Raw genomic sequence first — 24,133 nt, forward strand, 5'->3', positions numbered from 1 at the left:
CCAGAGGAGCGGGGCTGCTGGTGTGTGTGCCTGAGACAGAGTGAAACGTCACCCTGCAATGCTATTTCCCTGAGTCTGACAAATGAGGCCGCGGCTGCGCTCTGCTGTCGGCAGTTACCTATGAAAGAATGCATCAATCCAAAGGGTTCTCCGGTTTCACCTGTCAAACTGCTGAACATTCTTCCCTCCACTTGTGGCGCGTGCACACACACAAACACACTCACACACAGACACACACACAAAACATACAGGGATTATATGTCACAGACATGCCACCTCTGCCCTCCGTTCCTCTTCTCCTCCACCCCGACACCTCGTGTCAGATCCCTTTCCTCTCCTCCTTCCTCTGTACCCCCCCCCCCCTCAAACCCACCCTCCACAACATCTAGCCGTGTGCAGGTGCAAGGCTGCTGGCAAACTGTCAGCTTGAGTCTCCTTTACTTAAACACACACACACACACCCACACACACACACACACACACACACACACACACACACACACACACACACACACACACACACACACACACACTCACTCAGTTTGGCTCCAGCATAAGCTGTCGATTCTGTGAATTGGTCTCCACACAGCAAGCTGGATCACACTCTCACTGTCAACACATAAAGGGAGACTAACAGCAAGAGGGCTAAAGGTTGGAAAACACTGGCTAGGGAAAATAACACAAGAAAATATAAACAGAGATAGAATCTGTTTGGGCAAAACTTGAAAGAGCCTTTCTTGCGTTGCTGCTGAAGTTAAAAATATCAACTCATTTAATTCAGCCACAGAGATCCAATGATGAGGAGGCTAACTCCCCTAACCTAGGGTTAGGGGGGTTAACCCTTAATCCAAACCCCCCCAACCCTCTGCAGAGGGCGGTTATATGAGGGTTAGAAAGACAAAGAGGAGTATGAGGAGCAAGTACGATTTCTGTTGAAATAAGAAAAGTGCTGTAATCTTACTGTCATGATGAGAAGGATCATCCCCACAATCATTTAAATCTTTGAATAGAACAGCAGGAAAACCAGTGACTAGTGGGAAAGAACCACTTTGTAATATGTTTATTTGATAAACAACTCGGGGAACCACAGGAACAGAACTTTTTACAAAATGTAAACAGAGTGAGTATGTCTCTGCTCTGTCACGTCTAATGGAATGTAATAGAATCAGACCATTTTTACACAGATTAATTACAGTGTAATACACATACACACTATCAGAATGACCCTGTTCTGTGATTGTCAGAATAGACTTAATAGATAAGATTTGTTGAGATTAATATCAACGTTACTGATTGAAAATTAAACTATCCCGCAGATTAAAGATATGCTGATAGAGTCCTCATGTGCTGGCTGGAAAGGTAATAAAGTGTAATGAATGATCAATTGTGTAGCATCTCACACACATACACACACACACACACACACACACACACACACACACACACACACTTTACTTGGACCTCGTGGTGACCTCTAGAGCTGTGAACATAGAGTTGGTGTCAGTCTACATGGCCCAGGGTCAACTGACAGCTCTAAACAAGACTCTCATTAGCACCAGGCCATTAGGAGCACCTGCTGGCAGTGTATGTGTGTGTGTGTGTGTGTGTGTGTGTTTGTGTGTGTGTGTGTATGTGTGTGTGTGTGTGTGTGTGTGTGTTAGTGTTAGTGTGTGTGTGTGTGTGTGTGTGTGTGTGTGTGTGTGTGTGTGTGTGTGTATGTGTGTGTGTGTGTGTGTGTGTGTGTGTGTGTGTGTGTGTGTGTGTGTGTGTGTGTGTGTGTGTGTGCGTGCGTCTTAACCATGAACCTGGGGTCCATGTTGACACTGACAAGGGAAGACAAGTGTCACTTTGGTCTTCGGCCCTGGGTCCCCTCAGATATCTGACCTGTGTATAGCACTCAGAGACACACTGATATGAGATGTTGAAAGAGCCTTCTGAATTTCGAGGAGATGTCGTGGAAATCACTGAGTCAGAGATTTAGATATTGTTAGAATATAAGGTTAGAACCTTGACTGAATTTAAACAACCGCTTTTGCTTGAAATCTGTAAGTACAGACTGCTTCCATAGAAACTCGACAACAGCCGCAATGTTTTCAGATTCAAAGTTACAGCCCATCTAGGATTGTGAAGAAACAAGAGACCAAAACACACAAAACAATAAAGCAGTCACTTGTTGCTCTGTGGAGCCGTTTTACTTTGATTTAAGCACTATGATGTTTTACTTCAAAATTGCATGAAGAAACCTTAATATCCATCTCTTCTTAATATTTAAACTAACTGTACTTTCATCCTAGGAGAAGAGAAGCAGTGAACTATATCAAAATATTATGTTCTAATGTATTTGGAGTTCTTCATTAATTTGTCATTTAACTCACGTAATACTAAGGAAACCTCCACATTGCTATTTACCTTTACCATATATGTATGGTCCATGGTGCTCTTCAAGTCTTGATGCACTCAAAGTGCTTCCACTACAGTTTTGCCATTTACCCATTCACACAATTGTAGGGCACTTACTCTTCATCTACAGCCATCAGGGGCAATTTGGGGTTCAGTGTCTTGCCCAAGGACATTTCTACGTAGCGGGGATCGTCTGGTTAGTGGGCTGAGCTACAGTCGCCTTTATATGGATTTAGAAATGTTTGATTCTGTCAAATAAAGATGCAAATAAACAACGTAATCCAAACTGAAATTCTTCAAACGTACTAATGTTGAAACTGTTTGTCACTGCAGCGTGAAGTTCTGAGTGGTGGCAGAGGCGGAAGACACGATACCTTTCATTAGGAGAGATGCTCAGTCAGCAGTTAACACTTATCGACACCACTTCCTTTAAAAATAAATAATCTGCCGGATTTAGAAGAGATTGGAAGAGACAGTTAATCCATGCTTTATGCTGTGTGTTCTCATCTTTGCATACACAACAAACTGTGTGCTGCAGCCCGTCGAATATGAATCCTGACATGCACGTCTAAGCATATGCACATGAGCAGACTGCACATGCTTTTCAGTTTGTGTGTGTATTGCAGACCGCATGTCCCAGCGCTGTCAGGGTTTCCTAGAAATGGTATAATTTATCACACCTAATTAATTATACTCCAACACTGAGAAGAGTTATCCTTGTCACTCAATCAGCTCGCCACTCCGTTGGACAACAGGAGGGAAAGACCCAGATAAACTTACAGAGTCGGAAAAGAAGTCTCCCTCTCTTCTCGGGCTGATTCGCCATGCCCATTTTGCCGGTTTCAAATTACCATTTAAATAAAGAGGCTAGCTAAATGACCACCGCTGGAACATAAAAAGAGAAATTTAATTGTTTTTCTTTCTCAAGGCTCTTTTATTCTCTTCTCTTTGTAGCTCAAGCTCCTCATCATTTTTAATTTGTTTTGTCTGCGAGGGATAGTTGATAAAAAAAATATGCAGGGGAATTGGAATGTGAAATGATCAATTCATCTTTGATTACAAAGTAAATCTAATCTCTTTAATGGGCAACACTGACTCACAAAGCTAAGCAGACTTGAAACAACTCAGGTATGTTCATTCTTTCTAGATTTGATTATGATAAACTATACAAACAAGACATAGCATGAACAACCACAGGGTATAAAGTTTGTTTCAAGATAGATCACATGATTAAAAGGCTGCACTGAAACCAACACATAGACCTCTGGGGCCGGGAGAAGTGATTCATATTATAGTGGGAATGTGAGTTAATAGCATGTGAGTGGAAAACACTTGTTAAGACAGTTAAGAACTGAAACAGAATATAGTTTTGTTGATTTTCTGTTTTAAACTACTGTCCTTGGGAAAACTACTGAACCCAATTGCCCCTGATGGCTGCTTTGGCAGCGTGTGAGTGATGTGTGATCGTGAAAGTGCTGCAGATATAAATGCACTTCAGAAATGTGTGTGTGAATGGGGGAACGGAAAACTTAAAGCACTTTAGGTGGTCATCAAGACTAGAGAAGGCTTACATATCATTTACCATTCACCATCTAAGTGGGTGCAAGCTCTGTATTTGTTTCCTTATTTGTTTCCATTTTATTTGATAAGGCCAGTGCTCATTGATCAACAGACAAAATGCAGTAAAAAAGAAAGAGTTAGGCAAATTTGTATTTGTCAACAGACAACCTGAAATAAAATAAGATTTTAAATCATATTATAACAAATATCTAGGGATAATACAAGTGGTGTGGTGCCCACAGCAGTAAAATGCATGCAAACTAAGTTTACGTTTTTTTTTTTATAATTAAATGAAAATTGAAATAAATTGAATTCAACTTTTTATTTTATTTTGAGGGAGGGGATTAATATATTAACACTGACATACTATCCCACATCAGGATAGTCTAAAAACAAGGATATTATTTTGAAAGTCTGTGATGGATTATACAGTAATAGCCCTACTTATTTTGGATCTATGGATCTATAGATGTTTACATGAATATTAAATCTGTAGGTTGTGTGAATGAAAACATCACAAGCTCGTCATCAGGGAGTTGAGCAGACAGCATCGGATCCAGATTGATTGCCCTTGAAATCCAAAGGAATTGCGTAGCTTGTAACAAGCTTTACTTGCTATATTAAATTATCATTAAAAGGCTATTAGCGGAATTAGTTAATTTCCATTCTAAACAACACATCTATGACGACTGAGGCACTGAAGGGGGTGGGTGGGGGTGGTTAAAGAGAGGGTGAACTGGTGCATCGAGGACAATGGAGGGAGGGGGAAAGTTAAAGTTACAAGAGGAGAGCAGCGAGCAGCAAGACGAGCAAAAGGAGGAGAGAGGAGAAGAGGATATGGCAAGGGGAGGAGAGGTGAGTCTGGGAGGAGAGAGGCGACGAGAGACGACAGTGGGAGAGGAATATTAAGCAGCGGCAGTGATTAGGGTGGTGGTGCAGAGTGGCACTGTGACAGTGACATTGGGTGCCTTTGGCAGCCCCTGCCACGGTGATTCACTGGAACCTGCTTCATTTGGGCCATAATTAGCTTAAATGTTCAGAGAATGAAAAATTCATCATCGCTTTGAATCTTGTTAATTGGGGGAGCCGTCTGCATTAATAGAGGCCATTTGGAAGCTCTGTGTTTAAGTATGCATGTGTGTGTGTGTGTGTGTGCACGCAGTTACGTATGTGTGCATCTGTATGTAGCAGAGCTCCGTTTTGCATCTACTTACCGACGGAGCTGATGGATTCCAAACTTTACCAGTTTTTATCTCTGAAGCAGCCAAATAAGCTTCTTAAAAACGATAAGGACCTCTGAGTAATGCCCACAGCTGGGAGGAATTTAACAGCTACAGTCAGCATCTTATCACGCATACAATTAACTGACAATGTATGGACATGCAGCTGGATGAGGCTATAGGTGGATAAAAAAACTCCACACGTAAGGAGCAGGGTAGGCAGAGTCACCCTGAGGCCGGACACATCAGAGTTTTGTCACTTTACAGATAAACATGGCAACATATTAGAATATAAGAATAGATTTTGTATGATTAAACATCATAACTGCTATCAGAGATACTGTAATACACACTTATCGTAACATATCTTGCTTATAAATGCATGGGTGTGTAAATGAATGCTTCACAGATTATGTGGAACTGGTTTAAATGGAAAACTAAAACAGTTCCCAAGAAAATGAGACAATAAAGAGTTCCACATACAATCACAATAACAAGACGAATGAGATCCTATTAGAGGAGTATAAGATCGAGTCTTTTGCTACTATATATGAATTATTTACAGTAATGAGAAAGCTTTCCGTGCCTTCAGGGGAGAAATATTGCAGAATGAGCAAAATGAGGGGTTTAGAGATTCGTATCAGTCAGTGAGGGACAAACTAGACAAAACATCACCCAGGATCAGATACAGACTCGTCAACAAAAATGTCAGTGTCGTTTAACCCATTCATGTTTCTTCATTTTCTCCTAGATAATAACAATAACAAAATATAAATAATAAATTGATTCAGCAGCTTTCAAAACAGCTCCTACTAAGTCCTTCACAAAGAAAAACATTTAAAAAACCTAGAATGATCAAAATCATTAAATATTGCATTCGAAATCAAAGTCAACAGTAGAATCATACACACCCGATGAAATCAATGACAAAACACGTAAAACTGTTAAAAAATAATGATTAATATAAAGGAAAAGTCAACAGATACAAATAATTAGTAAAATTAGAGGTGAGTTTCAAGACTGAGGTCCAATTCTAAAATAGCAGTGGGTTCAACATGATGAGCAGAGGGAAGGCCGAATTGAGTCATGAGTCTGCTCAGGGCTCCAAATTACGGTTTCAGTTTTGGAAGTGTTCACTTTCAATAAAAGGAATAAATATAGAGGAAACTAAATTGGTTCATGGATCGAGCCCTGTGGCACACCATAACGAGACAATACTGGAGAGGATGTAAAACCATCAAGAGGCACAACCAACATTCTGTTAGAAAAGAATGTTGAAAACCAATGGAGGGCCTTCCAAACTAACCCATGTTCTCAGCCTGTCAATCATACGGCTTTGATTCACTGTGTTCAGATCAACATGCATGAGCGTGCATCAAGATATCAAGATACCGTTGAAATAAGGATAGACTCGCTGTTTTGCTGTTGGTAACATGGCTGACATCTCTCTAAAAAAAAAAAATTATGAAGATGACGAGGAATTACTATTTTCTTTAGAAACTGGTCAGTAGTTTATATGAGATGCTGGACTGTAGCTGTCTTAAAAGTAATCAGGAAAGCATCAAGAAGATAAAGAACTGCCTAAGATAGAAAGCAAGCAAGGGACTCAAGTACTTCTTAGGTACTTGACTGATAAGAGATTGTATGTAATACGCTTGTGCACTGATAAGCCAAACCAACAAGTGCTGTAGTGAGACAGATGACTTGGCAGGAGAGGTTAACAGCAGCAGTGATGGTGGATGGTTGCTGCTGCAAGCACAAACATATTAAGACTAATGTCCATTCATTTTCTTGCAGGGAGGCTGGAGCCAATCAGCGCACACCAGTAAGTGAGCCGAGAGAGCCCGACATCGAGCCTTCAACAGACAACGGTTGGGTTTGGATTTTTTGCTTGTGCCCAGCAACCATCGTAGTTGAGGTCAGCCTGGATGGCTTTGTTATGTGGAGTGTACTTCATATTCAGTAATAAAACATGGCAGTGTGTGTTGTTCCGCCCAAACCAGTGTGTTTATGTGCGACTTCTCCTGGAAATATCAAACCTTGTTGCACTGAGGTAACATATGCACCCAGCACACCCTCTCCGAACTTCCCCTTCCAGTTTTATTTACGTATTCAAAACAGTAACAAAGTCATAAAGACGATGCATCACTGCTGCCTATTGTGTGGCGCTGCATGTCGGCGTGAAAAGCAAAAGGTGGACAAGATGATTCATACAATTTTCCAAGAAGCTCCATAAAAGCAGTGAAATGACCACATTCATTAGGTTGGGCGGGTGACATAAATACAATACGTCTCCCTCGCTATGCTGCAGTGTGAGAGGACGACACTGTTTATGCGACAGACAGTGAGGCTGCAGAGCCCAGCCCAGTCTGGACCAACTCAGCCCAGCCCAGCTCGACCAAGCCAGCACTAATCCATCATCACCCCCACTGAATCATTGCGCTGCCAATAAAGCCAGGCAGCAATACATTACAAGCATGTGGCAGTCTTTAGCGATAATGATATTGAGAAGTCCCCTTGGGCTGTGGGAAAAGCCTCGGCGCACGACACACTTGCTTACAGAGGCAATAATATATGGAAATGCATCGGTGTGCCAGACAGGGAGTGGTGGGATGAGGAAGTGAGTAGACCTCTGTCAAGAGGAAATGGGGAGGAAATGGCTTTCACAGTGACCCTATCAGTTTTCCGATGTGGACTCACAAGCAACATTCAAGGATGGGGCTCATTTTAGATACAAGCCTCTCCAAACAGGCCATCCTATAAGCAATCTGTTCTGTCAACACATCATCCCCATCTAATCTCACTCCGGTGCATCTGAGTCGATATTGCAGTTTGGTTTGGACATGGAACATATTAGATACAGTTCTGACAATCATCTGCATGCTGTGTGGCACAGAGGTAAGCCAACAGCATGGCAACTGAGTGACTATAGCACAGTGAACTGCTGGTCTCTGCCATTCCGTTATCTCGCGGCTGACATTGAGAAATCCGTCTCCCCCACCTCCATTGCAGATGCACACACAGGCCAAACACACCAAACTACGCCCTGAGATTCAGGGGCTGAACTTGGTGGTGACAGAAGTTAATTGCAGAGTATACAAGTATTTTAGAAGTCGGTTTCTACCATTGTCTGGCCAACTCAAACTTTTATTTAAATTTTTTTGCGTTGGAATTAGGTGTAGTGGGTCGCTGTATGCTGACAAATTTGCATTAGCCCAAGGGTCATCGAGGTTTAATTAGACCCATTGAACACGCATGGCCATCAATTTGGAAATAAAAACTCGTCTGACATCAGTTAAGTGGTATTCCAGAGTTAGAATAACACCTTTAAAGTTTGAAGCAGGTTTGCGCTGCAGGTTATTGGCTAGATTCAACCCTGATTTGGTGGTTTTAAAATACACAGATTGAGGTGAAAACACCACAGTTGAAAATGAAGTTACAACTCATTCAACCCCCTCCGACTTTCCATAATTTCTCCAAAGTGCGAACAATAGGATACGGCAAAACTGATTTGTTCGACATTGATTGAAAAAGTTGCCATCTGCCTCCGCTTTTTTCTGGTGTCCCTTTGAAGCGAGTTCTACAATGACAATTTGAAGATTTTGCCATTAGATACAGAGTGGGGGACAGGAAGGAGCTTAAGTGGAGTAACTCAAGGATGTAACTGCACCAATGTGATAACAAGCAAGGTTTATAAGATCATGTATATTTAGAGAGCGAACCAGGTGCTGGCTGTGTCTTTGCAAATACAGATATGGTACACAATTATATTTCTCTGGACTTTTCCCAACACAAATACAGCACAATCGAGAGAGAGAAAAAAAGACTTTGACAATTGGACTCAACTGTGGTGTCACTATATTTGAAGGGGTTAAGGCTGTGTATAGCACAGGAGACTCCTCAGGGGTCTGTGGTGATGGTGATGGGATAAAGGGAAAACAGGAAATCTGGATGCAATGATAGGTTTTCACTGCTGAGCTCGACCGGAGGTGTATTGGGTGAAGGGAGAGTCACACCAGTGATTGGCATTGATTGGCTGATATCTGTTGTGTTATATGTGGGGATATCTGATTGGTTTACTGTAAAACCACATAGCTGATCGAAAATGTTGAGGGACTGCTAGATAAAGAATTGTGAATGAAGGAGAGAGTCTCCTTGTTTGAACTTTCACTAAGCTTCATTATGATGCAGGTAGTGTGGCACTGTCCGCCCAGTAGAAAGGTTTTCAACACTGTGTTATAAAAAAGAGACACGTTCAGAGGGGTTTCAATCTTAGCTCAGTGTTCAGATCCTGACATGGGTTTTAGTTTGTAGTTCATTCGGATATATAAAAAAAAAGACGAGAAGAGGTTTGTGCTGATAGAATAAAAGTCTGGATTTATTTCAGTTTATCTATACATTACACAGGTGTTCCTGAATGCAGCAAGAGAAAACACAGAACAGGATGCTAAGCGTCAAAGAGTTGCTCGCATAGCAGAGGTGTGGCCGGTTTAGCAAAGACATGAACACTGTCTATCGCATATACTTTTCTGTCAATGTACAGTTGTGCCTCTGGGAGGCTGAAGTAGGGTGAGGGAGTGCTCACTGCAATGGTCTTAATATTCTTTTCACATTACCATCAGCTGGAAATACTCCATACAGTGATAACCCTGTCTTCCCCCAAGGATGATTGCAATGCGGTTACAACTATAACAGACCGGTATATACCCAAACAGCCCTGTAGAGCTCAGTTTAGTTCGACTCTGTGGGTGTGAGGATGTAGTAATAGCTCTGTACGGATTTGTCATATCGCCATTGTCCCCTTCGACTCAATCTCAAGGCTGTGCAGACACATTCAAAGGTTTGAACATTGGCCAGTCGCCTTTCTCCCTGGCTGACCCTCCACCCAGCGGTGATGTGGTACTAGGCGATCACAACACAACACCTGCATAGGAATTCAATTACACACAAAACTCTCTGGGTCAAATCCCTGGACCAGAGCAAAGCTTACAATTGAACCATTATGAGAACAGTCCAACGGATGGCTTAAGTTCTTCCATGAAACCAGCTCCTATGTATTCAAACACACATTTCTCACAGTAGAAACAAATTCCCCAGCAACATGTCATGTTCACAGACATGATCAGAGTAAAAAAAACAAAAAAACAAGGAAACAGATGCATACATACCAAAACACTCAACATATAGCAAAAACTTTGGTGCAGAAAAGATTCCATTGGTGTCACTGCACAGGGTAAAGAACCATAATGCACTTTTTTGTTTAATTAGTTCAGACAGTGCATGATGGTGCACATGTGGCTTTAGCTCACAGTAAGTCAATCTATTTGATTGACAAAATTCAAATTTTTCACACAGAAAAGTACATTTAAATCATTTAAACAGTAGCCAGGGACAAATAGATACATCTGGGGTCACAGGTCACAGGTTAAAATTATAACCAGATACATTTATTTTAAAACTGATTTCCCAGACAGTACCCTGAAGACTCTCAAGTGAATGCTATAACACTTTGACAAATTTCATTAATTCAACCTAATGACTTTTTAGTCCATAAAACAAGACCTACCAATGGAATCTGTCTCCTGTGAAACAACTTAACTTTGAGGCAAAGTATATATATATATATATATAAATATATATTCATGTATATATGTATATATATACTTAGCTGAGGACATCTTCTACTGTAACATACATTTCCCGTTCCAACTGAGAATTCCTTTATGACAACCTGGCATGAAACCAGTGAACAGTGGTATCCATTTAGATAATCAGTCGTTTGAGTGTGAGTTAATAATCACGTACTATATTGATACTGTAACCTGATCTAACCATTAAAAATGCATATATCTGAAAAATACACTGCAACAATGTGATATTGGTAGACCACAGGTCCTAGAAGCAGATGCATCAATTGAAAATAAGCAAGTTCTGAGGTACTTCTGAAACTCACAGCTGAGGATATATTCACTATCTACAATATTTGGATGGATAGCATATAGTTGATACAGTAATAGCAGGGTTACTGGTTTTGCGAAATATTTTGGCTTAAAATTTGATTAGCTGAGGGGGTAGTGGCTGTTGACACACCTGAATAAAACATAGCTTTATGAGGATAAAAACATAGAAAACAGCACCATTTGAGGTCCAATAGATCAGTTTTGGAACTGTTTGCTGGTAGCACCGTCAACCAGTACAAATCTCAGAATGCAATACAGAGACAGAACACAACCACCGATCAACTGCACGACATTAGCAAAGAGCGAAGGTATATATATTCTGAGACGACCCCTCACGCAGACACCCCGTTACAGCAGCATCTTCAAGCTCGTAATAAAACGGATTTCTCTTAAGAATGATATTTCTGTACTAAGGTGTTTAACAACTTTTATATGCTATACATGTTGAGAGTAACCAGGTATACCTTTTCCTATAGATTTTTTTGTTTTAATATACACACATAGTTTACAGTCACTGACAAACAAACACCAGAGTAACAATGAGGTAGGACGGTGAAGTTAGATGAAGTAGAACCGGTTTGTGGATTGTATACAAAGTTACTGATAACCTTAAGAAAAATATAGGCCTAGCAATGTGTTCCTCTCATTTGTCTCATTTAGAAGTAAGTCTGACATTGTATCTGAGGCTCAAACACTAATGGCTCTTGTGAACCCTTTGTTGCAAAAACTGTGAGATGCCATTTATCTTGTTCCACACAGTGAAGCTAGAAATGTCTTTTTACCAATGAAACTGTCAAAAAGCAACATTAGCTTTTTTACTTCTAGAGCTTCAAAAGTTGTTCACATCATACCCCAAAAACATCAAGCTAGGAGGAGAGGATCTGCTTTTGTGTCGATAAGATGTGCATTTTAAAATCTAGTCCATATAAATGTCAGGAGAGTAACGACCTAAAGGCGGCACAGGAAGAGGATCACAGATCCTGCGAAGTTATACTTTCTTCCGAGCTCAACTTGAGTGACAGTGAGAGTACTGGAAGGACTGGTGCTGTTACAAAGCCACACTGGCCGACAGCATCCGTTAATGGATCTGCCGGGTTATGCATTGGTGTATGTTACCAATTTGCTGCTAAATCCCAAACTGCTCCTCTACAATTGACTTGGTACATTTGATAGAGATTGGCCTTGACATCACAGATGAAGCCAGATCTGGGTATAAACAGTACTTCCATGCAGCTTTCATCCACTAAAGATGGTTTTAGTTAAAGGATTAGTCTTAATCACGCTCCAGGAAACCAGCCTTTGAAACCACACACCCTTTTGGCATCAAACAACAAAGAAACAAACACAAACACGATACACAACAATGTGTCAGACTTTTCAGCAAGGTTGCTTTGCACAGCAGAAATCTTTTTTCTTTTAAATCACATGTATTTTAAATACATGCTCGCACACACAAATCTCACATGTTCCTTTGTACAGGGGGGAAAAAAACTAAAGAACACTAAAGGAGGTGACTTTTTTAGGAACTCAAAAAAATATATCAATAACGTGTGTCACTATTTTGGTGGCTTACGATTCACTAAGCTCTCAACTTGGCATGAGCCATTTTTTGTGCAAACCCTGCTGATTGTTCAGTCAGCATCAGCCCCCTTCTTTACCTTGACCTCAGCTCTCTATGGTTTGGCTAACAATTACCACTCATTTGTAAAAATACACAATCGTCTCCATATAATAAGCCTTATCTACACATAACCAGCATCTTGACACAACAAGTTAAAGCACATATTCCAGTCATCTTGCACATTTCATAGGTAAATATCTTAAGATTGGTGAAAATTGTTTTGGTTGAAAACTGATCATGTTGATAAAAGAGTTGTTGGCTTTTGCTTGTCAATTTGCCAAGTAAGCCATCTATTGTTCGTGAGGCCATGTCTGAGATATGGAATCCAGTTTCAACATCATTTCACTAATGGACATCGGGTTTTCGAAGAGCTCCAAAGATTATCAAGCTTGCCTGGAGCATTGGCATGTCAGGGGTATTTCTGACTGACGAAAAAACAAACTAATGTCTCATTCTTCCCATAAAAAAACTAAACTAAAATGTTCTAAGGTGCTCCATGATAATACCATGATTATTAGGCCTTAATTTATATAGACATTTAAAAAAGGACAAATACCGTAGATGCATTTCTTTAGGATTTAAGAAACTGCCCAGGAGTTTAAAGTGCATTCAATGTAAATGATTTGTGTGTATCGAATTGCTAGAGTACAACAGTTTATTGATATTGATTTTCATCTTACTGTGGCAGATTGTTAGAGGCTAGATTCTAAACGAGGCTTATCAACGTTGTGAATGTAGCTTAACAGACGGGCTTTGTCAAAATATTTTGCTATGGAAACTCTCTGGTTTCATAGAGATCACTTTGGCTAGAAAAGGGGAGATTTATTTTTTAAATATTTTTGTAGATTCCATTGATCTACGTTTGGATACAATATCAAGCTTAAAGCCAACAATTCATACGAAAAAAACAAAACAAGAAAAATACAGAACCGTTAAAAGAAACATCAAATTCTTAGGTAATATGGAATTAAAACATAAATTAGTAATTGACCCAAAACTTGACCAAAACCTTAAAACCGTAACAGGATAATATTACTAGAAACTGAAACATACATGTTTGGTGGAAAAAAATAAAAATATGTGTTTTATGTACACTAAAATATCCCCAAAACATAAGGTAGCTTAACAAAAGGCTGATCTGAACAAAACAAAAAACAAGACATACAAAATGATAGAGAGAAATGAACCAAACAACAAACAAGAATCTAGAGTGTGAAGAGGAGAAAGGCTTGATGGGCAGCTCTGCAGCAGATTCACAGTTAGCCACAGCTATAGGTCACAGTTGAGATTTCAATCTGCAGCATTTTAGTTCCAGCCTGCAGACCGCCACACAAACCTTTTTGGATCAAAACAATAAAACAACCGGAGAGAGAAAAAAGAAACCGTTTAAAAAAAACATACAAAAAAAAAAAAAAGGGACAATTTTCAAAGTTCTGATGGCATAGCTCAGAGGAAGCTGTCACTGGAGCGACCTTTCTTTGTTCCGCGGTGGCATGGCTTAAAAAAGAGGGGGTTGTTATAGGGTTCAGCAGGCCCACACAACTTCAACAGCACAACAGTTTTTCAGACAGCTTTACCCACAGCTAACACCGCTTCCACACAAAGATGACCTGAGCCGCGCAGAGCTGCACTCGGATTTTCTCACCAGTCATTTTTTACCGGGACTGGGGGTAGGGGCAGAAACTTGCCCGGCTCAGATCAACAGCATGAATCACACAATTAGTACCTAGCCATCACTTACATTCTCACAGCAAAGTGCAGGTGAAGCTTCATCTCTTAAGCTTCCTATACATCTACAATCACAGCTTACTAGAAAACCCAGGGGCAAACATGTCCCTGGTGATTGCCAAATCCATTTTAAGGCCTTTCTCGGCATCAACATGCCTGAATCACTACAACTCATTAAACAGTCAGATCGTCTGAAAGTGACATGTTTGATTAAGAGTAACGCAGCAAAATGCCATCAAACCCTCTGTCCTTGTGCTCTCTCAGTGATGGCAAATGTTCACCTCCAAAGGTCAACATATAAAACAAAACAAATACAGCCCTCCATAGACTCTTTCTTCGAGTCATACTTCCTATTAAACCCCTGTAAGCCCTCATCTTAATAAAGGGATATGTTGTGATTGACCTATATTTGAAGGGGGTGCACACACTCTTTCATCTCAAGGAGCAACACAAGTGTTGCTAAATGTAATATGGCTGTTACCAATTAAGACTTAAACATTTGAGATGATGACGTTGCATTCTACGCATTAAGTACCAACAGCGAGTAAGTATCTGCGGTGATGGGGTCGTCACCAAACATCCAAGCTAGCATCATCATCTTTATAGCATCAGAAGACTTTGTCTCGGGAAATAACCTCTAACTTTTTAAAAGTTTAATGATGCAAGATTATGTTCTGACACAGAACAATAAATTAATTTCACAATCACATCTAATCTCTCCTTTGACACAAATGCATATACCTCAATAAACCATTTCTCTGTACCAATTCCACGACAAATTTGAAACAAAACAAAAAAGAAATCACTCTCACCAGCTCATATTAAACTGATCCACATTCATTCAACTTCTTACTGTTGGGTAAAGCTGTCTGACGGTCAATGAGGAAACTGGGCACTGAGGAAGGTAATGGTTGTTCTGTTTGGAGGTGGGAGGTGGGAAGAGGTCTATTTGTGTCAAAATTTCACAGAATAACAAATCCAATGTGTCAAAGTAAAACAACTCCTGAAACTGTTACAAATATCCCCCAACCACCCATATCAGAGTCTCCTAAATATCCTGTGAACCACTGGGGGCAGAAGGCGCTGGTGTGACAACAGTTGACCACTACATGCCATCGTAGGTGAAGTTCTCCATCTTGACTGTCTGTCTGATGAGCAGCTTGGACTCCCGCCGCTCCTCGTTCTTGATGGACTTGTTGATGTCCATTATCTTTTCACAAATGTATTTGTTCACTTTGGATAATCTCTGCGTAATCTCTGCACTGTCGGCTGTCTCTTGAGACACTCTGTCGTACAGACACTCTGGGGAAGAAGTTTGTGTTAGCAGTGAATTGATACAATGAATACAAAATTACTGATATTATCTTTATCTGGTGTCTAATGAATATTAATCTACGACGGAAAGGTCATATGAGCAGAGAAAATCACTTGTTCTGCACCTGATTTTTTCCAACAGTTTACATGAGGTCCTTCAGAACAAGGATTCAACTTTGTCATAATTTATATTTTATGGGTTTAAACCTCAGACTTTTACCTCGGACGATTTTCAGCTTGCTGGGTGACAGTGGAGGTTTTGGCAGAGCATCTTTCTTCTTTTTGGTGGCCACTCCTGTGACACTGCGGTTTTTGAGGGTTTCTGTGCCCCAGATCATTACAGCCAGGTTCTTTGTGAACTTGGAGTCTCCCTGTGTCCGCTGGAGCTGGTGCCACTTCTCCTCTTCAACCCAAATTCCACCACCGAGGTGAACCTGTGGAGACGAGAGTAAACACCAACGTGAAGACCGCATTTCTAAATATAAATCTACAGTCTGCCAAAGATACACAAATTTGTACAGTGTTGCCATCTGCATGGTGCCAGACATATTCAAAAGTCTAAAGCGTTGCAGCTATGATTAGTTCAGTTAAAAAACAACAAAACTAACATGCTGATACCTTTATGCAGACAATGACCTACTCTATGTGGGGCAGTCTTATCTCATCCACCCTTATTTGCTCATGCTGAATTTCCAACCACTGATGATCTGTCTGTCCCATCAGTGGAGGAAATTAAACATTTAGGTTTTAACAATGAAGTGCTGTTAGTAACCCTCCTGTTTAAATCATAAAACACCATTGAACAACAAGCTACAATACATATTTTAAAAAACTGAACAGCAAAAAAAAGAAAAGAAACTTAAAAGATTTTGAAATTAAACCGAAAAACAACCATGTAATTTGTCCTTGTCTCTCTGTTATTTCAACAGATACAACAGATGCTAGAATATCAGACTTCAGAGCAGTAGTTCATTTAAACTAAATGTTTAAACAAAAGAATTGATTCGATCATCAGAAATGCTGGCGTGTTTCTATTTAAGGGTCCGGACATTAAGTATAGTACCTAATCTGACATGTATTGAAATGCAGTTGATAAACGTGTAGCTCCGCTGCCAGTAGCGGACACGCTTTAAGAGTGAACAAGACAACCGACACACAGGTGATCTGCAGAGCAGCCACAGCCAGTGAGTCCAGATCAGGATCGACAGTGCAGACTGGGTTGGTGACCACTGATCTAAATGAACAAGCAAGATAATATCGAGTCATGGAAGACCACATCTTAACCAGCTCCCACTTGGAACAAATTACAAATCCCAAACAGCACCACTTTCACCAGCTTGGATACCCCACGACGCATGTAGCCTGGATTACCAGGACCATGACCTCAGCCTGTAGCTCTCTAAACACTGTCACTGCATGTTGCATAAGCATGGACCAAACACTCCAAGCCGATTGCCAGCCTAGGCAGACTGCCCTGGTCTTCTAGGTGAGCTAATGCAGCAGGGAGCATATGCGACTCCCTTTCCCTTTTCTGCTCTCTTATCACTGTAAAGTCTTTAGGCTAGCATCCAAAAGGCTTTTCCCTGTGCAGCTAATGTGCTTTAGGCCCTCGGCCAGCAGACAAGCTTTTTACTGCCCTCAAGTTAGACAAGATTGTTTTCATCCTCCCTGCCTGTTTCTCTCGTTTATCTCTCTCCCCCCATCTCTCCTCATCCTTCTCTATCTTCTGTCCCCTCTCGCACTCTCACTAGGGCTAACCTGTCAGTCACTTTAAATTCCTCTCGTGCAAATAATTAATATGGGGTCCCTGATGTAGGAGAGGTCTAATTTGCAAGTGTTCTTCACGCTTGAAGGGGCTGCGGGCCACAGAGCTTGTAGTACCAATTCCCCCCCTGTCATCAGAAACAGGACGCTGGTTGAATTACAGCGGTGGGGGGAGTAAAGAACCCTAACAGGCTAATAAACACTGATGATGCTGGCTGGGCTTGCAGGAACAATAATAATCTTCTCAACCTTGTTTACCTGCTAGGGCATGGCAGCCAGGGGGTAAGAACTGGTCAGCTATGACAGCATGTTCCCAGGTTCACGGGTGTATAGGAAATACTGCATTTCCTACAAAATCAGACTAGTTCCCACGGTCACCCACCAGAGGAGAGACAGATTTACAGAGAGGGAACTGAAGGGGTTTGGGACTATTAAAAGGGACAAAGGTGTTATTGAGGTTATCCCCAAGTTCAGCTTAAAAGGCCCAATCTGTAATGTAATTTTAGTCAATATATATTACACATATATTGAAATATATACCTGAAGAGGTGAATGTATGAATAGATAAACTAATAATTTGCTGTGTTTCGCCGCAGAACATTATTGAATTGCAGGCCTGCTTTACTGCAGATGGATAACAGAACGTCTCTAACAAGCTTTTCACAGAATCTGAAAACATCTGATTAATTTCTTATCTGTTGGATTATGTTTAAGGCCTGTCAATCAATTAATGAGTGATGGCATCTTTCATTCCTATGTTTGGAATTGAAGCGCTGGGGCTATCATTGTTTTAACATTTGGATGAATGATTTGGCCTCCTAGAATAACTGTCAGAAAAAAAAATGCTGAATGTGATGAGAACAGACGGGAACATGAGAAGGACCATGTGGAGGGTTTGGTAGCAGATAAACAGGGATGTGATCTGACGAGGAAAAACAAAACAACACAGTTTAAAAGGTGGCAATCCAATGCCAGCTGGAGGGGGATCATGGAAATCCATGCATCCTTTAGTGAAGGGAGACTTACCTTCCCATCATTGCAGGTGTATACTGTTCTAGGGGAGGGTGAGTAGCTGGAACTGGTGTTGGCTTCTTCTCTGCAGGTCTCCTGGGCGTCAACAATGGGCTCAACCACTTCAGCCTTGATTGTCTGAGTACCATTGTCATGCATAGGCTCTGAAAACAGGATTAGATTACCTTAATTAGTCCGACAAGGCGAGATTTAAATTAGACATTTAACTTTACTTAGATGCATGCAACAAATGCACAGCAGTCAACACTTGTTGAGCTTGAGTTGAGCTGAGGTCAAACATAAACTTGTTTCAACACTAAAACAATACAGAGAACTTTTACATTGGACAATGTGTTAGCTGTATACAACTAGATGCACTTTAATCCTTGCACTAACTGTCTTTAGACCTTCAACACTGGAACAGTGCGCACCAGCTTGTTTGCCTGCTTCCCAGGCGTTTTTTTTAGCCCAGTAACTAAGCTGGCTTGGTGGCTGGCCACGCTAAGCTCCATCGTAGCCGACGAGTTTTAATATCGGTCAGAGGACTCCATCCTCTGCCTGACAGCACCCTGGAGTGCTTTAATCTCTAGCCTGTACATTAGATTGTCTAGCCAGTAGCCAGGTGCCTCTGTCCAGATCTACAGTGGAGCTGACGTTAACACCAGCATCTGGCAAAGGCTGAGTTTGTGTACTGCTGTAGGCTGAAGTGACCCCTCTTTTAATCACACTTACAACTATGGTCAATTTGATTTAACTTCCTGTGTAGGATTGAATCTTAGTGTTGTTTTGTTGGTGTCTTCTTTTTTGTCACATCAGAAGAGTTCCTGACACATTGTATGTGACATTGGGCTGTACAAGAGAGAGTGAATCTAAGGTGCAGGTTACTTGTACAACAGCAAATTGATCTACCCTTCACATTAGTCACACTGTACATGTAATCTTTAAAATGAATACAATGCTGAAACAAGAAATCACCTACTTATTTGCTAAGTGAGCATGTAGGGACCAGACATATCATATAGAGGACTCAACCACCATCCTATTTAAGGATCCCTCTAATCAGCTGTTCATCCATCAACCTAACATGGAAATATTAGCCTCAAACTCAACTTTTAGTTGAGTCTAGTTTAGTTTTACTTATTGCTCTTATAACTGTAAATGCATCTACATTTTCCAAAGAAAGGAAGAAAAGACATTAAAACTCAGAGCGTAAGCCAAAACGGACAATTAATCCTAAAAAAGAAAAGCTTTTGACCATCGAGAAGATGATGTAGATTGTGTGATAGAAAATCCCCAGATGAACCTCACTGCATCGTGTAAGACAAACAGTTCGTACTCTGACTGTGTGCCGCCTTGTCCTCTTACTGTAACTGTCCATTCCCGGGTACAGATTTTACAGTCCAAGACTGACTGATGTAAGAATAAACATTCTGTGCAATTGGATTGAAGTTTGTCATCTACATAACTATAAATACTTGCTGTACATACCCAGTGGTGTGAGTGTGACTGATTGGGACACTTTCTCAAAGTGACTGAGTAGATTAAAGGTTAATGTTAAACTGTGACACTGGTGGTTTGTATGTTGCTGTGCATGGTCTTGGTCTCTCACCGCTGCCCAATCTCATAAGAAGGACATCTTGCAGCCTCCTGTTGAAGTCCCTCAGTTCTTTGACTTCCGTGAGCAAGCTGCCATATTCCTTCAGCTTCTTGGCCTGCTGTACGAGCTGTCTACGGGTTCTCTCCAGCTCCTGCTGCAGCCTCCTCATCTCCTCCTCCTGTTGCCTGTAGCTGTGAACCAGCTCTTCATACAAGACTCGAGGAACCACGGCTGCAGTTACCTCCGACACACAGTCTGTATCCACCTGCAAATGGTGCAGTTGTTGCTGCTGCTGCGGCTGCTGCTGGTGATGATGTTGCTGATGTTCTGCCTCCATATCTTCATCTTCATCTTCTGCATCCTCTACCTCCTCAGCAAGCCGGTCATCATCCAGGTCCTCTTCGCCCTCCATACAGCTGGCTGCATTCCTCTCAAGGCGAGCCACTACTGCTGCAAGGCTCTTGGAGGAGTTAGACAGGGGTCGTCCATGGTCCTGAGACAGGGCCTAAGGAAAATAACAAATGTCAATTTAGGGAGTGAACAGGCTGGTGCTATTATGTTTGAACTGTGATGACTAGAAAATTCAGAATATGAACATGAGAAAAAATTGCCAGAAGGAAGTATGGGTGGGGGGTGGGGGGGGGATGGGCTAGAATAGAGTAGAATATGTGACTAAATTTTACTCCATCGAAAACTTTGAAGATAGATAAGATGACGTGACAGACTGACTGCAAACAGCTTGTTTTGACTGTGTGGATCTCAATAGGAACCGGGAGGAGAAGAGTCACCGAGTTCTTTGATGAGCCGCTCAGAGGATTTGTCTGTGAAAGGGCAGCTGTCCAGAGTGCTGAATTTGTGTTAATCCAGCATATGGTAAAAATAGCGTAGGGGATTTTGGGTGTCATCCAAGTTTATGGAAATGTGACATCGTGACATGTATCATTAACAGAAATATTTATATATATAGGACTACTTCCTGTGTGTACACCACAGAGTGAGATACAGTCACACACAGTGTTGCTATCAGATTTTTTTCAATGAGAAAACTTTAGGGTCCTCACCGACATTATAAAATAATGTAAATGTAAATAATGTAAGTGGGATAATTTATTATGATATATTTTTTTAAATAACACACACACACACACACACACACACACACACACACACACACACACACACACACACACACACACACACACACACACACACACACACACACACACACACACACACACACACACACAGAGAGAACAAAAGGGCTGTGTTAATTTTAGTTTATAGAATCCTATAAATGTGTTTAATGATGTTACCAATAGATAGACATACTCTAAGCAGGATTAAGGGTTAGTGTGATTGTCTGGCATGATACTGGTGTCACTGTCAGTAAAAACACAATCTGATGAAACCTGCTCATTTAAACACACACGTGTTTCCTCAAGAAAAGACACAACTAGTGGTTTATTTTAGGGCTCCTACCTTTTTATGCCTGAGTGGCAACCTCTCTTCTCCAAAATGGTTCTCAATAGAGTTTCCTGAATTCTCGATGGACATCTTGGGAATTTTCATCTTCTTTTGCATTATACTGTCTTCAAATTCCTCTACTGTATCTGTAAAGTGCAGAAACAGAAGTAAGGAGAAACTCATGAAGTTTCCAAAAAGTTAAATTGATGTGAACAAAACGTGACCGCACTCTCTCATCCATTTGTCCTTCGCGGGCCGAGGACATGTATTCACTCCATTCATTAAACTAACATCAGCATTCTTCGCTAAATAAAATCAAAGCCTGACAGAGATCCGCGCGACAGTTCGTCCTGATCATGCCGCGCTTGAACATGAACCGAGGCTGTGAGGGTGTCAGTCAGGTCGGACGGATCCTGCAGCCCAGACAGCTCAGATTCGGGGGATTAGTGATGTAGCTCGTTAAAGATCGAGCATTGAAAGCGTCAGTGGGGAAACATGAGTGGACCTGCAGCTAACGTAAAGCAAATCATTTTCACTGGCGGCATCAGCACATCGACATGACGCAGCGTCACGAACACAGACATGACGCTGGCATGTTACCTATATGTTGGGGGCACGGATGTGTCCTCGACGCGGCGATGACTGCAGCGCCTCATCCCCTCTGTGGCTCAGACCGAGCGATAAGCCAAGCTAACCGGCTAACCGCAAACCCACCGCAGCCCCGGGCTCACGTCTCCAGCCCATTTACCAAACCTCAGCAGACATGACAGTGGGTCGAGCACGGACTGTCAGTGGTGTTGTACATGTAATGACAGCTCTGCGTCCGCACGCAGCTAACGAGCGCGTCAACGCTAACATGCTAACGCGGAATGAATACACACGGAGCTAGCATGCGCTAGCTTCATGTTGTAAACAACCGATGTGACTGGCTAACGTTGCATGCCACGTATTTAGCGAAACAACCAGCACTGACCAGTAGAATCGAAAGAGCTCACTCGGGCAACACGACACAGTGAGTGTTAAAATCTGTAAAGCACAGGCGACGAAGTATGACAACCTACCAAACTTATCTTAGCATCTACCTAGCATACCCAGCTAGCCACCGCCGAGGACGTTGTGGCTATCAGTGTCAGACTCCAGCTGATCACGTCCTGACAGATCGGACAAAAGGAGCCGCTCCGACACATGTCCGAGCTCCGCGCTCGTCCACGTCCCAGGGTCGGACCGAGGGAAGCGGCGGTGGGAACGAGGAAATGGAACGTGTCGGGAGGACAACTCACCTGCAAGGGCAAGGATCTGCGCTTCGCACGGCTGGCCTGCGCTGCCATTCTCTTCAGTTCTGTGAACCAGATACACCTTCTGATTATCAAAATCTGTTCTGTGCTGAGGTCTGAAATCTTCCACTCTTGAAACGGGCAACGCGTAGCACATATCGTCTTCAAAGAATCGAACAAACGCATACATTATTTACTTCTCCTTGGTCCTGCACTTTGGATATGGTTGACAGTTTTTTTTTTTTTTTCTCACAAAGTATTAAAAAAATATATACACATAGGGGGGGCTGGTGATGGTGTCTGCGCTCGGCTACTCTTGTCTGGTCCACATCACCAGGGATGATCATCAAGGCATGAATAACAGACATGACAGGACCTTGGTCCGATGCAGCAATTATCAAAAAACAAGTTTGTTTATTTATTTGTGTCAGGAATATATGAAAAAATATTAACTATCGCAATTTTAACATTATTAATATGATCATCACTGTCACTTTCTAAACACAATATTATTTACACAAATACCAATAAAACATCAATATATTAAACAACAAAGGAATAATGATACAGCTAATGTTTTGAGGCATCGCTTAATGTGAGGAGGCAGGACATCTAATCTACCTGGGCTCAATCAATTTAGACACTTGCTACTTCTCACTTGGTCTTTTCTGTGGGGAAAGCCAACCGAGATGATTACCTGCCCGCTCAGATTTCATTGTTCTCCGTGAGCTTTTGTGTTTCCGGGTGCGCACCTCTCATCTGCTCCTTGTATCACAGCAAACAGAATTAAGGCCAGCTGACAGTCATGAAGTCTTTGTTATTGTAAGACAACCGGCTGGCTATACAACAGGAACGATTTCCCTCAGTTCTTATTATAATGGAGCGCACCACAGTCGATAAATGACACTAACAATTTTGTTCTGCTTGGGCTGCTGTAATTGAAAAGTAACTGATACAGAAATATATGGGGCCGCGACCCACGATTCTCATACCGATATTTAGTCTCACAATTTCAGGTATTTAATTGGTTAGGATTAGGCCTGTTTCTGCTGCCATCTTCCCCCATGATGCTTGTTCACCACTTATTTAAAGACAAGTAAATAAACTAAACAATGGGACTAACTCTGAACATATTGCCAGTCATTTCATTTTACCTACTGGTGCAGTTGTTTGCACTGTCGTCTTACATCAAGATGGTTGTTGGTTTGAATCACGGTTCG

At 41.5% G+C, this 24,133-nt stretch overlaps 2 protein-coding genes across 3 annotated transcripts in view; both read right to left on the minus strand.

Moving 5' to 3' along the window:
* Positions 1-24,133, minus strand: part of agbl4 (AGBL carboxypeptidase 4) — a 266,138-nt gene that overhangs the window by 48,067 nt on the left and 193,938 nt on the right. The window lies entirely within an intron of this gene.
* bend5 (BEN domain containing 5) lies at positions 13,403-23,172 on the minus strand. Of its 2 annotated transcripts, none has more exons than XM_053430424.1 (6): positions 22,920-23,172; positions 21,655-21,785; positions 20,188-20,680; positions 18,594-18,742; positions 16,024-16,237; positions 13,403-15,791 (listed from the first exon to the last, which is right to left on the minus strand). In XM_053430424.1, the coding sequence occupies exons 1-6, from the start codon at positions 23,101-23,103 to the stop codon at positions 15,595-15,597; spliced, it is 1,368 nt and encodes a 455-aa protein (XP_053286399.1). In that variant the 5' UTR covers positions 23,104-23,172; the 3' UTR covers positions 13,403-15,594. The 2 variants fall into 2 exon arrangements, with proteins under 2 accessions (XP_053286399.1, XP_053286400.1); XM_053430425.1 differs by lacking the exon at positions 22,920-23,172 and adding an exon at positions 22,701-22,859.

Source organism: Pleuronectes platessa, chromosome 9 (genome assembly GCF_947347685.1).
Source record: "Pleuronectes platessa chromosome 9, fPlePla1.1, whole genome shotgun sequence".
NCBI classification, from domain to species: Eukaryota; Metazoa; Chordata; class Actinopteri; order Pleuronectiformes; family Pleuronectidae; genus Pleuronectes; species Pleuronectes platessa.